The 12,981-nt window shown below is 43.5% G+C and overlaps 1 protein-coding gene across 1 annotated transcript; it reads left to right on the top strand.

Moving 5' to 3' along the window:
* The first annotated feature begins 166 nt into the window (after positions 1–166).
* Positions 167–12,550, top strand: LOC109868540 (hypermethylated in cancer 2 protein). The gene is made up of 3 exons (XM_020458172.2): positions 167–302; positions 5,558–5,786; positions 6,002–12,550. Exons 2-3 carry the CDS (start codon positions 5,568–5,570, stop codon positions 7,451–7,453), a joined length of 1,671 nt encoding a protein of 556 aa, XP_020313761.1. The 5' UTR covers positions 167–302; positions 5,558–5,567; the 3' UTR covers positions 7,454–12,550.
* The last annotated feature ends 431 nt before the right edge of the window (positions 12,551–12,981 follow it).

Below are 12,981 nucleotides of genomic sequence, written 5' to 3'. Positions count from 1 at the left end.
AATTAGTTATAGAACTGACCCACGGTATGCAGACCCACGAGCCACTGCGGCACCACATGATGAGTCCGTTTTTTTCGTGGGCCCCACCCCCATCAAAGCTGCCAATCCCTGGTGTGGAGTTATCCACCTTCCAATATTTTGAAATTCAGGCGTTTATTTTGAAGGTTTCCTCATTACCATAGAAAACTGACGTCATCGCCAGTACTGCTAGCAGAATAGTAGTGGGGGAGTGCGAACCGAGGGTAGTGAGTGAGGTAGGAGAGAGGATGGTAAATTAAAAACGCGATCATCGATGAATTAAGGTAAATCTATATATTTTTTTCTCAGTTCCTCGCATGTTTTGTGATGCAACTTGGTGTGTGTACTCGTGTTCAAGGAGTTTGCACTACGTTGTTTGAAGAAATACCAGAAACACCTAACATTTGGCTCGTAGCATATGCCCAGAGGGGTCTCCCAGTGTGTAGCCAAAGTCAGAGCTAGTATTACCAGCTTGGCAACCACCTCAATACCTGCACTCCTTTTAACCCGTTGATTGCTGCCTTTGGTTTATTTTTCACATCTTTGGAATAAGATATATAACTTTATGATATAATAAACTTATAATAAACAAAAATATGAACTGAAATCTTATGCAGGGCAGGCGCAGCAATGTAGGTTAATTGAATAAAAGGCATTGTTGGATTCCTTCCTTCGCCCTACCCCTTCAGCGCGTAGACCATTATCTCTTTTGTGGTAGACGAGTATCGCCCATTTAATGTTTTTTTTCCCCCTCTTATTTCTCTCAACTGTGTGTCATTGAATCAGATATTTTAAATCATGGGATAGAAACACTGGTTTTACAATCGCTTGTGTGATGATGGATACTGCAGTGAATTTAAATGTTTCTCCAATGTGTGAGGAACGTCAGGCTTTCGCAACATTATAAACAATACTAATGATTTGACGTTTTACTGCGTAGGTTAGACAAATTCATCAGAATTAACACAAGATAGTGTAAATAGCTAAAATAAAAACATGGTTATGGGGATTTAGTTATTCATTTGTTTATTGTGGTTTTTCAAATTCATTTTCTGATATCTGCCACAATCTCTTAGAATATTTCCTGCTGTTTAATTTCAATTCGTCCTAATGATTTGATTCCTGAAAAATACATCATAGAGCATCATGGTTGTTTACATCAGGTAGTACAACTGTCTTACCCTATCCTAACACAAAATAGGCCTACGGTTATTTTACTCCAATGTTTGTTTTGTTGCCATTTCAGTCTGTAAACAAACAATGTCTGGGAATATGTTTAAAACGGTGATGTTAAATCAATTTTATGCTTGATCTTTGAGTTTTAGTGGTTACATTTCCTCAGCCACATCCCTCAGTTTTATACCAAGTGGTAGGGATGCTGTTTGTCTGAAACACAAACTCAGGATTGTGGCTGTAAAAACCTACTATCCTTTTTTTGGTTTAACCGAATGAACACAAACATGGACGAAACAAAGTTCCCTTCCCATAATATCTGGAAAATCTATGTATAAAACGATTCTTACACCTAATTATGTTAGGAGTTCGCATGTGTTTAGTAATAATTAAGTTAGCTAGTTAGGAGGGATCATGCTTGATGGACTAACCTTGGGGTGGCCTTTCCGGGAACACTGTGTGAACATGGCTCAGTAAGAGTCACACTGGGGACATCGTTTTGAGCCAGGTTAATAACTCTGTGGCTAACAGGGTTCTCGCTAATCTGTGACCTGATCTGCTCAGGCCAACTCTTCTCCGTATTGGCACTCTGGTAGGAAGGTTATTGGTATGTAAAGGACGAAAAGCGAGTTATTCGCTGGCGCAAGTGGGGATACAGGCTGAGGACAGAGTAAGTTTCACACATCCCCCATGTGCTGTACTTACTGTGGCAGTCTCATTTCAGGTATCGATGATTAATGCAATCAAGCCCCCTCCCTTCTCACTCACCAGGTGGCCCGAAGGTGGAGTGGAACATAACATTAACATGACACGAACCACTATGAACCAGAGCATCAGTTTCTGGTTATAATAAACTCTGTCAACATTAACACCAAGGAAGTTTGACGATGAAGAGGCTGGTCATATTTAGAAAATGTCAACAATGTATGCTCACATTGTCTTGCTCACTTCAAATACCTCTCTCTACCTCTATTGTGTGTGCGTGCGTGCTGGGTTTTAGCCCAGCAATTAAACGTTGACCCTGCTGCTATCTTAGACCAGGTCTCTCTTGCAAGATAGATTTTTATCTCAATGGGACTAACCTCAGGTTAGGTTGAATCGATTGGGTTTGGTACTGATTAGGATTAGACCCCTGGTAGTTTTCTGGGAGGGACAAGGGTGGCTGACTTCAGGTCTAAACAAATCTCCTGTAGAAAACAGTGTATTTGAGTTAACAAGCATTAAGGAGAGTATATAAAGTGGGCCGGCTCAGATGATCAATATTCGACAGGTTTTTACCAGAGGGCCAAGCTGCTTTTGCTCTAACATGCCTAAAACCCAGCTAAATGACCAGATCTTGTGATTTACTGACAGTGATCTCTGCCAGGAAGTCAAGATGAAACACTGGACAAATGAACAGGACACAGGCTAACACAACACAGGAAATAACAGAAAACAGGTTAGAACAGACACAGGCTAGGCTCGAACACAGGCCAAACCAGAACACAAGACTAGAACAGTTACAGAACAATGTAGGTTAACTGAATCTACATTGAAATGTAGTAGGCATGCCGATCAGAAGCTAGCAGGGCAAACTCATTGATGCTGTAGGTCAGGCGCCCTCTCCGAACCAGACCACCTGGTTATATGGCCTGCTCTCTGTTCTCTTTCCTCCAGACTGTGGTTACAGCCTGTTTATATAAGTCTATGGTTCTCTCTTTTGAAGCGATGAGGTTGTTTTTGAGCAGGCAGGGGAGGAGGTGGGCAGAAGGGGCCTGTAAGGTCCATAAAAGGACCCTCAGCATCTTATCACCATCGGTGTGTTGTGCAGTCGTTAGATAGACAGATTACTCAAACGTCTCTTTTTTTCCCAGTGTGTATTTTAGGGGGGGGCGTGGATTGTGTGATACTGCATCGATGTATGGCAAGACAGATGGGATGTGTTGTTATCAGTAGTACTATTTCTAACTTTGTATCTCCCTGGTTTAAAAGCAAAAATTACCCCCGGGGTGCTGCCACTTGTACAGATGTAGGGCAACAGATTGGTGGAGATGGAGGATCAGAACTGAAGAGTAGTTCGGTCTTAAGTTTTGCCGAAGCTCAGTACCTTCATTAGAACTACTGTAAAATGGTCCAATCCAATTGAAAATGAGGGTGGGTGGCATTTCAATCATAGAAATAGAATGGACCCATCCCTTCAGATCACTTCAATTTAGTTGGTACGGGTAGTGTCCCCTGCTAACACAGCATGCTCTGATACTTTTTGTGTAGGTTCGCGTCCCATACACAACATCCTTTTTTGTTTTTCTAATTTAAAAAATCTCCTACTGGTGCTAGTGTCAAATAACGCATATGTGACGAAGTGGATGACTATAATAATGCATCCAAAATGTTGTACATTTTAAGTGTACACGTCTATTTAATAAACGTGATTATTAGCAGTTTTTTTGTCCACGAGGTGGGAGAAAGACGTTGTTCCTCATTAAATGTATTCTTAATCTTCATTTTCAAGGTGTTGGCTGCACTTCCCTTTGCAACACACTAACAACACACTGGCAGCTTCATTAAATAGTACCCGCAAAATACCAGTCTCAACGTCAACAGTGAAGAGGCGACTCCGGGATGCTGGCCTTCTAGGCAGAGCTGTAAATAAAAAGCCATATCTCAGACTGGCCAATAAAAAGAAAAGATTAAGATGGGCAAAATAACAGACACTGGACAGAGGAACTCTGCCTAGAAGGCTAGCATCGTGGAGTCGCCTCTTCACTCTTGACGTTGAGACTGGTATTTTGCGGGTACTATTTAATGAAGCTGCCATTTGAGGACTTGTGAGGCGTCTATTTCTCAAACTAGACACTCTAATGTACTTGTCCTCTTGCTCAGTTGTGCACGGGGGCCTCCCACTCCTCTTTCTATTCTGGTTAGAGCCAGTTTGCGCTGTTCTGTGAAGGGAGTAGTACACAGCGTTGTACGAGATCTTCAGTTTCTTGGCAATTTCTCGCATGGAATAGCCATCATTTCTCAGAACAAGAATAGACTGACGAGTTTCAGAAGGAAGTTCTTTGTTTCTGGACATTTTGAGCCTGTAATCAAACCCACGAATGCTGATGCTCCAGATACTCAACTAGTCTAAAGAAGGCTAGTTTTATTGCTTCTTTAATCAGAACAACAGTTTTCAGCTGTGCTAACGTAATTGCAAAAAGGTTTTCTAATGATCAATTAGCCTTTTAAAATGATAAACTTGGATTAGTTCACACAACTTGCCATTGGAACACAGTAGTGATGGTTGCTGATAATGGGCCTATGTAGATATTCCATTTTTTTTTTAAATCAGCCGTTTCCAGCTACAATAGTAATTTACAACATCAACAATGTCTACACTGTATTTCTGATAAATCTTATGTTATTTTAATGGACAGAAAATGTGCTTTTCTTTAAAAAACAAGGACATTTCTAAGTGACCTCAAACTTTTGAACAGTAGTGTGTGTGTGTATATATGTATGTATGTATGTATGTATGTCCATGCAAAAAATGTGTTATTAAGGCTGTGATTTCTGGCCAGACCCATGGAAAAGGCGTCTTAGAAAACCTCTAGCAGAAAAATTCTTAGAAGGTATTACCAGTACATCAAAACACAATAATGTTGAAGTCAAGAACCCTGCCAACTAATATTAATATTTAGTTTTCCAGAAATTATTTTCCTTCTGTAAGTTTAAGAAATATTGCCTCGTGTCTTGTCAATCTGTTACCAAAAATCCACATCTTTATGATATTTTATCCCGCGTGAGGAGGGAGGAAGGTTCAAAGAAGTGAAGGCAGACCTATCAGTTAGTTATAGTGTTTTTACTGATAATTTGGTTTATGATTCATTAAAAGGCCAGTGCAGTTATTTCCTGTTTAAAAAAAATGACATTTCCACACTGAGGTCAAAATAGCACTCTGAAATTGTGAAAATAATGCCCCTGAAATACTGGGAATTTCAGTCTGTTCTGGTGGGATGGAACTTTTGGCCCACATCATGGTGTAGGTACGCTGGCATGTGCATGTAATGACTGTATGCTTTGATAATGAACAGACTGATAGATCTCATTCCTCAGAATCTAATGCTGCCAGAGGAGCTACAATGCGCTTATCCTTCTCCTCTTGCTAGTATGTTTGGGCTTATGTGAAGAAACCACTGCGATGGTTGCAGGGAGAGCAGAGAGGTGTTAAGTATGTGGCCATTTGTGGGCGATCCTGGGCATTGCAAGAATTTCAGGAACACATTTGGGCCTGCAGGACTTTAAATTAGTCTAGGAATATCAGTGGTTGGATTCTTTGAGTTCTCAGAACGGAGTAACTGACCTCTCCCTATTTCCTCCTCCCTCCCATGTGTGTTAACCAAAGTGTGTGTGAGATGGAGCAGCAAAACCATTTCAAGCAGCTGTTGCTGCAGCTCAACCAGCAGCGAGCCAAAGGGTACCTGTGTGATGTCATCATCGTGGTGGAGAATGCGCTGTTCCGTGCCCATAAGAACGTCCTGGCGGCCAGCAGCGTCTACTTCAAGTCGCTGGTCCCCCACGATAACCTGATCAACCTGGACACGGAGATGGTCAGCCCCTCCGTCTTCAGACAGGTGGGTCACCTGACAGGCAGCATCTCACTGACCGTAGGCACATATACACAGATATATTTGCGTTGGACTCTGTCATTCATCAATTTAGATTCCACATCAATCGTTGAAAACTCAGCTGTTTTATCTGTATTCTGATATCAACTTGCTGTGAAACAAATTGCTCATTGGAACAATATAAATATTTAACTTGCTACCCCCCCCCCCCTCTCCTCTAGGTATTGGACTTCATCTATACAGGTCGTCTGTCCAGTTCTGACTCTGTCAGTGACCACAGTGTCTCGTCCCTCCTGACCGCAGCCTCCTACCTCCAGCTGACCGAACTAGCTGCTCTCTGTCAGAGGAAGCTCAAACACAACGGACAGACCCCCTCCAGCTCCAACAAGTTGACCACCTCCCCAACCCCCAATGGACACACCCCTGGCTCCCTCCGCCTCTCCTCCACCCCCCCCAGAGCAACCCCCAGCCACCATAACAACCACTCAGGGTCCAGGAAGGGCAACCTGAGGAACCAGAGATGGGGCCAGGAGGGGAGGCTGAGAGAGGATCTCTCCGAGGAGGAGGTGTTTATTTCGGGCTCGCGGTGTGCTTCCCTCAGCCCCTCTGGAGGAAGTAGGGTTAATGGGCTGGCTCTAGGACTGGACCTGTCCAAGAGGAGTCCATCAGGAAGCACCGCCACAGAGGAAGTGTCCCCCAGCAGTCTCCCCCAAAGCTCCTCCCCCCACTCATCTGTTTCTCCCACTCCTCCCACCACGGCAGAGCCTAGGGAGAACCAGAGGCAGCTTCCAAATACCTCCACAGACCTCTTGCCTAGGGCCCCTTGCAAGAGACCCCGACCCCACAGAGAGGCCACCAACCTGGGAGAGACGGGCAAGGCACTGCACAAGGGCCTAGTGAAGAAACCAGGGGCCCCAGGGCACGAAAAGCTGGTCAGAGGGGATAGAGTGACCCCAGAGCTGGAGGATGGGGAGGTGGATGGAGAGGAGAATGGCCAGGACCAGAGTGAAGAGAGTGGGCACAGTGGGCACAGTGGGAGTGAGGGAGGAGGAGGAGGAGCTAGAGGTAAGAGAAATGGGAACACCAACTATATCTACCGTCAGCCCCAGCCAGGGTTTGAGCCAGGTGTGGGGGACAATCTGTACGTCTGCATCCCCTGTGGGAAAGGCTTCCCCAGCTCCGAGCAGCTTAACGCCCACGTCGACACACACACCCAGGATGAAATCTACATCGAAGAAGAGGAGGAAGAAGAAGAGGAGGGTGGTGGATACCTGAAGGACGAAGACCCTGACATCTATGCATCACGGGGAGTGGAGCCTGGCGCTGACGAACCTCGGCATCGTTGCACAGTCTGCAGTAAGACCTGCAAGGACGCTGTGTCGCTACGGGAACACGAGAAGAGCCATTGGCTGAACCGGCCGTTCCCCTGTAACATCTGTGGCAAGTTGTTCACCCAGCGAGGCACCATGACCCGCCACATGAGGAGCCACCTGGGTCTCAAGCCCTTCGCCTGCGAGGAGTGCGGCATGCGCTTCACACGCCAGTACCGTCTCGCCGAGCACATGCGGGTCCACTCGGGGGAGAAGCCATACGAGTGCCAGCTGTGTGGCGGAAAGTTCACCCAGCAACGCAACCTCCTCAGCCATCTAAAGATGCACACCTCGCCCTCATAGAGGACACTTCACCATGGTTACTACAGCTGGACCACAGCTATCTGGGCTCTATTAGGCTGTCTGCCTCATCTTCAGATGCTATCTGGTGTTGCTGTTACCCATAGTACCTCCTCACCCTTGTAAACACACCTGGGTTCTACCTCAACTTTGGAAACTCACCTTTATAACCTTTATAACCACTCCTCCTGAGTAACTCTGCTCCTTTACTTTATCTCAACCTCATAACAACCTTTACCCTTACCTCAACCTCATAACAACCATCACCCATACCTCAACCTCATAACAACCATCACCCATACCTCAACCTCATAACAACCATCACCCATACCTCAACCTCATAACAACCATCACCCATACCTCAACCTCATAACAACCATCACCCATACCTCAACCTCATAACAACCATCACCCATACCTCAACCTCATAACAACCATCACCCATACCTCAACCTCATAACAACCATCACCCATACCTCAACCTCATAACAACCATCACCCATACCTCAACCTCATAACAACCATCACCCATACCTCATAACAACCATCACCCATACCTCATAACAACCATCACCCATACCTCATAACAACCATCACCCATACCTCATAACAACCATCACCCATACCTCATAACAACCATCACCCATACCTCAACCTCATAACAACCATCACCCATACCTCAACCTCATAACAACCATCACCCATACCTCAACCTCATAACAACCATCACCCATACCTCAACCTCATAACAACCATCACCCATAGCCTCACCCATGACAACTGTTCCTCTGACTTGCCTCAACCCCATTTTACTAATACCAACCATTACGTCACCCTCAGAACCCCATTTGACTAATACCAACCATTACGTCACCCTCAGAACCCCATCATAAAATCCACATAGAGCCAGCCAGCCAGATGTACTGGCCATCTCAGGGTCAACACACCACACCTCGCCATCTGCCAAAGACTCCTTCCCATCCCCGGTGGCTCAAACGTGTTTTGATGATAGCTTTTAGCATCCAACCAAACTAGTCCTCCCAGGGTGTCAGTTCTGTGCCTCCAGGCTGCTGTAGCTGTCTCTCGCTGGTCAATGTGTGACCTCAATGCCTCTACTACCTCATTATAAGACACATACTGGACCCCAGGCATGACTGGCTAACAGTCAGTAGTAATACTATGTTCTCCAGCTAGATGGAACAGGTTAGTCAGCCTATCCTCTGTGTATATAATAATAATTTTTCACCTCCACATACACAGCCTGTTTGAAACTTGCCGTTATTAGAAATTGATCAGGGGTAATTCTTAACGCAATGATGTTTACTTTACTGTTGGTTTACAGGTCAGGGTTTGTATTTTATGTGAAGTCTTGAAAAAGCCAAACTTGGGGGGGTTAAATGTTTTGAGAACTTATTGCTACGCTTTTGTGAATGTTTAAAGTGGGTATTTCTACTTTGGGCCTCTGGGAGGGGTGGGGATATTTTCTGTGAGGCATCATACTCTGGTGGTACTGTTGTGTTTTGTGTGTAGCGTTTTTTTCTTTCTTTAAAAGGCTGGTCTACTGAGACAGGTGGCCAGTATCCCTGTATTAAGTTTGCTTTTGGTTTTCAACAAGTTCCTCCTATCTCTTAAAGAGATTCTCCGGTACTTTTGTATACTTTTTAGCTAGTAGTTCTAAAAGTCATGCTCACCAGCCAAAAGTGGTCCCTGAAAAATGCTTACTACGTCACTGTATGTGCAGATATGTTCACCACGTCATTGCTCTCTTGCTCTGCTGTGTGTGCATCTTGCTAGCTGTCACTCAAATGGCGAGGGACTGAAGCTCATTGGCTAGAACTCAAATTGCAAGCGGGCTGGCCCACATGGGAGAAAATGTAGGGAAAATGGCACAGCACAGTTTCCAGAAAAACAGTCGCTTTCAAACTAGGGATTTTGTGGCAAATTGAGGTAATATAGTATTTCTGCTCATAGATTATGCATGTATGAACTACATATTGACACATCCAGCCCAAAGCTGGAGATTTAAAAAAAACACTTAGCCAAAGTTCCAGAGCATGTCTTTAATGCTGTGAGGAGAGCATAGCTTTCTGGGCAGTGTATTACTAGTGTATGACAGAGCTGAAACTGCTACGAGATTGTATATTGAAATCCAAAGAGAACGAATACAAAACCAACAAACTTAACAACCAAAGTCTTTCAGTGTCAAAGTGAAGTTGTACCCATGTTATTATGTCTACGGTATAGTCCACTCCTAGTTCCACACAAACAGCCATGTGGTTGGAATTACCAATGTTGATTGGACCAACCTAACTTTATGGTCTTACATTATCTTTACTCTGTCCTCAGGAGGACTACATGTCATTTCAGACCAAAAATCTAAGACTGTTGTATGACTCCGTTTTGGACTAGTATTTAAATCCTCTTTCCTCCATGTTTATCGCTCAATTGTTGAAAGAAAGTCATTTTTACACCAGAAACATGTATATTACTCCTCAACTCAGGAACCATTGCTGTCAGGGTCTGGCATCTATACAGTCCATATCAACACTCTCTCTGGTTGTTTTGGTTGAGGCATTTAGAATGTAATATGTCGACAACTCGAAAGAGAGCCGAGAGAAACATGTTTGAACTGTGACAGGGATACTTCTGACTCATATCTTCAGGGAGTGTTCGTTGTGTTGTCAAACACTGTCAAATGTCTGTGCGGAAAGCATAAACACTTGCTTCCTACACAAGAGATTTTTTACAGGGAGAGGGTGGTGATTATCTTCTTTCAAATAACTGAGTGATGAAATATCAATTTGACTATTTTAGCTCTTGAATGTTATATCAGCATGCATTTGTCAACAAACCCTTTATCTAGTAAGATTGTTCTATTTGTCTGTTGCTGTCCCTCTGTTTAGGAAGTTGTTGCAGAAACTTAGTGTTGATGTCTATTGATTATTCACAAATGTATTTATAAGTAGGATTTTTTTTTAAGCCTCTTTATGATAACTCAGTGGATGATAGTCATGGGCTTTGCTACTTTGTTACTGCTCATCCAGAAAAAAATATGTTAAGTAGCTGCACCGTCAGCGTCTCTGATGCTGAATGCGAGCGGATTGACTAGCAAGGAAACGAGCGCGGTGTTGCGCTAGCTTAGTTCATTCAGTGTGTGTCGCAGCGTGGATTAAAACAGACATGGCAAAGCAAGCTGTTCAGTTTCTTTTGGTACTTTCAAAGATTTAGGACTATGTTAATTCATCAGTTCTTGATCTGTCCTCGGCTGCTAATGGTGTGATAATAGCCTCCTAGTCAGTTCACCAATGACGACAAGGCATATTGAATGAATGGTAGACCTGAACTGAGAAGGAAGATTGATTAATTAAGTCAAGAATGGAGATCTGAAACAAGCTCATAGGGACGGCAGGTAGCCTAGTGGTTCGAGTGTTGGGCCAGTAACCGAAAGGTTGCTGGATCGAATCCCTGAGCTGACAAGGTAAAAATCAATCGTTCTGCCCTTGAACAAGGCAGTTAACCCACCTGAACAAGGCAGTTAACCCACCTGAACAAGGCAGTTAACCCACCTGAACAAGGCAGTTAACCCACTGTTCATTGTAAATAAGAATTTGTTCTTAACTGACGCCTTGTTAAATAAAGGTTACATTTAAAAAATATATAGGCCTTGTTCAGGTGTTCCATGATTATTCAATTTACAGTAGACTAGGTCTACTACATTGCATCGAGTAATTGAACTAGGCCTATTCAGAATTTGTCGCCCCCCCCCCCCAAAAAAAAAAAAAAAAAAAACTAAGACGCCAACTTACATTTTCACTATACTATCCATATAACGACAGCTAATAGAATAATCATTACCCCTAAATTTAACCTATTAGAAATGTTACAAAGTAATTGAGAACCACTCTAAATTCAGTCAGGATCAACTACTGCGTTGGCTACATTGTATTGATATAATTTAATTCTCTTAAGTTTCAGAAAATTGCAGTTTTTCAAAAAAGCTAAACGCTCCAACTTTCAGATGGGGTCACTTCCCCCTTACCTGACCTCAGGCCTACATTAACACCTCCTTGTCAGAAAATTCTAGGGAGATCCCTGGTTTGTAAATTAAACTTCTTAGCGTGGTGTCGCACACGAGCCGTCGTGGGGTCCAGGGGCGTCGCTGTCTCGCTGAAGTGTAACTCCTAAAGATTATTTAAGGTTGTCTTGGGCTAAGTTAACCCCAAACAACTTGACTACATTGTGAGAGTGCCATAGTATGATATCTTTGGTGAAATGTCCCTTTTAAAACATGAAATAGCCATAAACCACGTCAAGCTCCGAGCCCAAGACACTGGAGACGGGGGGAATTTAATGTACTGCTCCTAAGGCGTTTGATGTGTTTTATACCACTTTTATCCCAAAGTAAGAAGAATACAAAGATGGCATGTTTTTACTGTGCTGCATTGTTTCCTGTGCTTTTTTTGTTTTTGTTTTGTTTTTTGAGAATGTGATCTGTGTTTATTGTCATGTCGTCATCTGTTTTATATGCTAGTTTATCCATTGGAATGGGAACCCCAACTTGTGGTAGACACTATGTATTGTATCCTACAGAAAGCATTGTTTTTTTTTTCAAAGCAACTTTTGTTGAAGGCTGGTATTGTTACTAGTACAGAGATGCTTCTTGTTTAATCTCTATCAGAAAACCAAAGGTGTCTATGGCAGCTTTAATATGTACGTAGTAGTCACACATGCCACTACAAATCCAAACCAAGCCACGAATGAATCCACCCAAAAGCAATGTAATTCCTAAGACTACTGGGCTAAAACCACGTCAAAGCTGCATCTATGTATTAATTTACTTATGTCTGTTTTTGTAGAACAAGTTTCTCTGTTCTACAAAATATTTGCTCAATTATATTTTCTGTCTTAATTGAACATGCTTGCAGACAACTCCAAAGTTGTTTTAATTCCTCAGTTTGTGTTCAGGAGTTTCTTTATCCGTGTGGCTCACACACTGCACCGTCACATGATTCAGAATCCACTGGTCAACCTACAGTCTTAATGTACAGATATGGGAATGGAATCTAATAACAATATTTTAATTAAACTTGATTAGAAAGAACTGAATGATTCTTTTGTTTTTTTGTGTGGTGTGTTGGGGGGGGGGGGGGGGGGGGTCACTGGTCACTGGTCACTGGTGGATATTATTGGGGTGAGGAAAGAGAGGGGGAGGGGATGGGTTCAGACTCGGGAGGGGGGGGCTGTTCCAGTTGGGCATGGTTGAAGAGTCGTGTGTGGGGAGGGGCATGGGGCAACGTCTACCATCTGTAGGACGGTCTATTGTGCCCAAGTCAAATAGGCTTTCCTTCAATCCTTCAACAGACTGACTCCTTCTGTCTCTCTCTCTGTCCCCCCCCCCCCCCCCCCTATCCTAGTTCAGTTATCACAACGGTGAGAATTGGTCTGAAGATAGTTGTACACTCCAAAGCTTCATTAGACATTTTCAGTGGGAAGCACAGCAGTCCTTTTGGTCATAGCCTGCCTGTGTTTGT

The sequence above is a fragment of the Oncorhynchus kisutch genome, linkage group LG23 (assembly GCF_002021735.2).
Source record: "Oncorhynchus kisutch isolate 150728-3 linkage group LG23, Okis_V2, whole genome shotgun sequence".
NCBI classification, from domain to species: Eukaryota; Metazoa; Chordata; class Actinopteri; order Salmoniformes; family Salmonidae; genus Oncorhynchus; species Oncorhynchus kisutch.
This window is presented reverse-complemented; position numbering and strand designations above follow the sequence as displayed.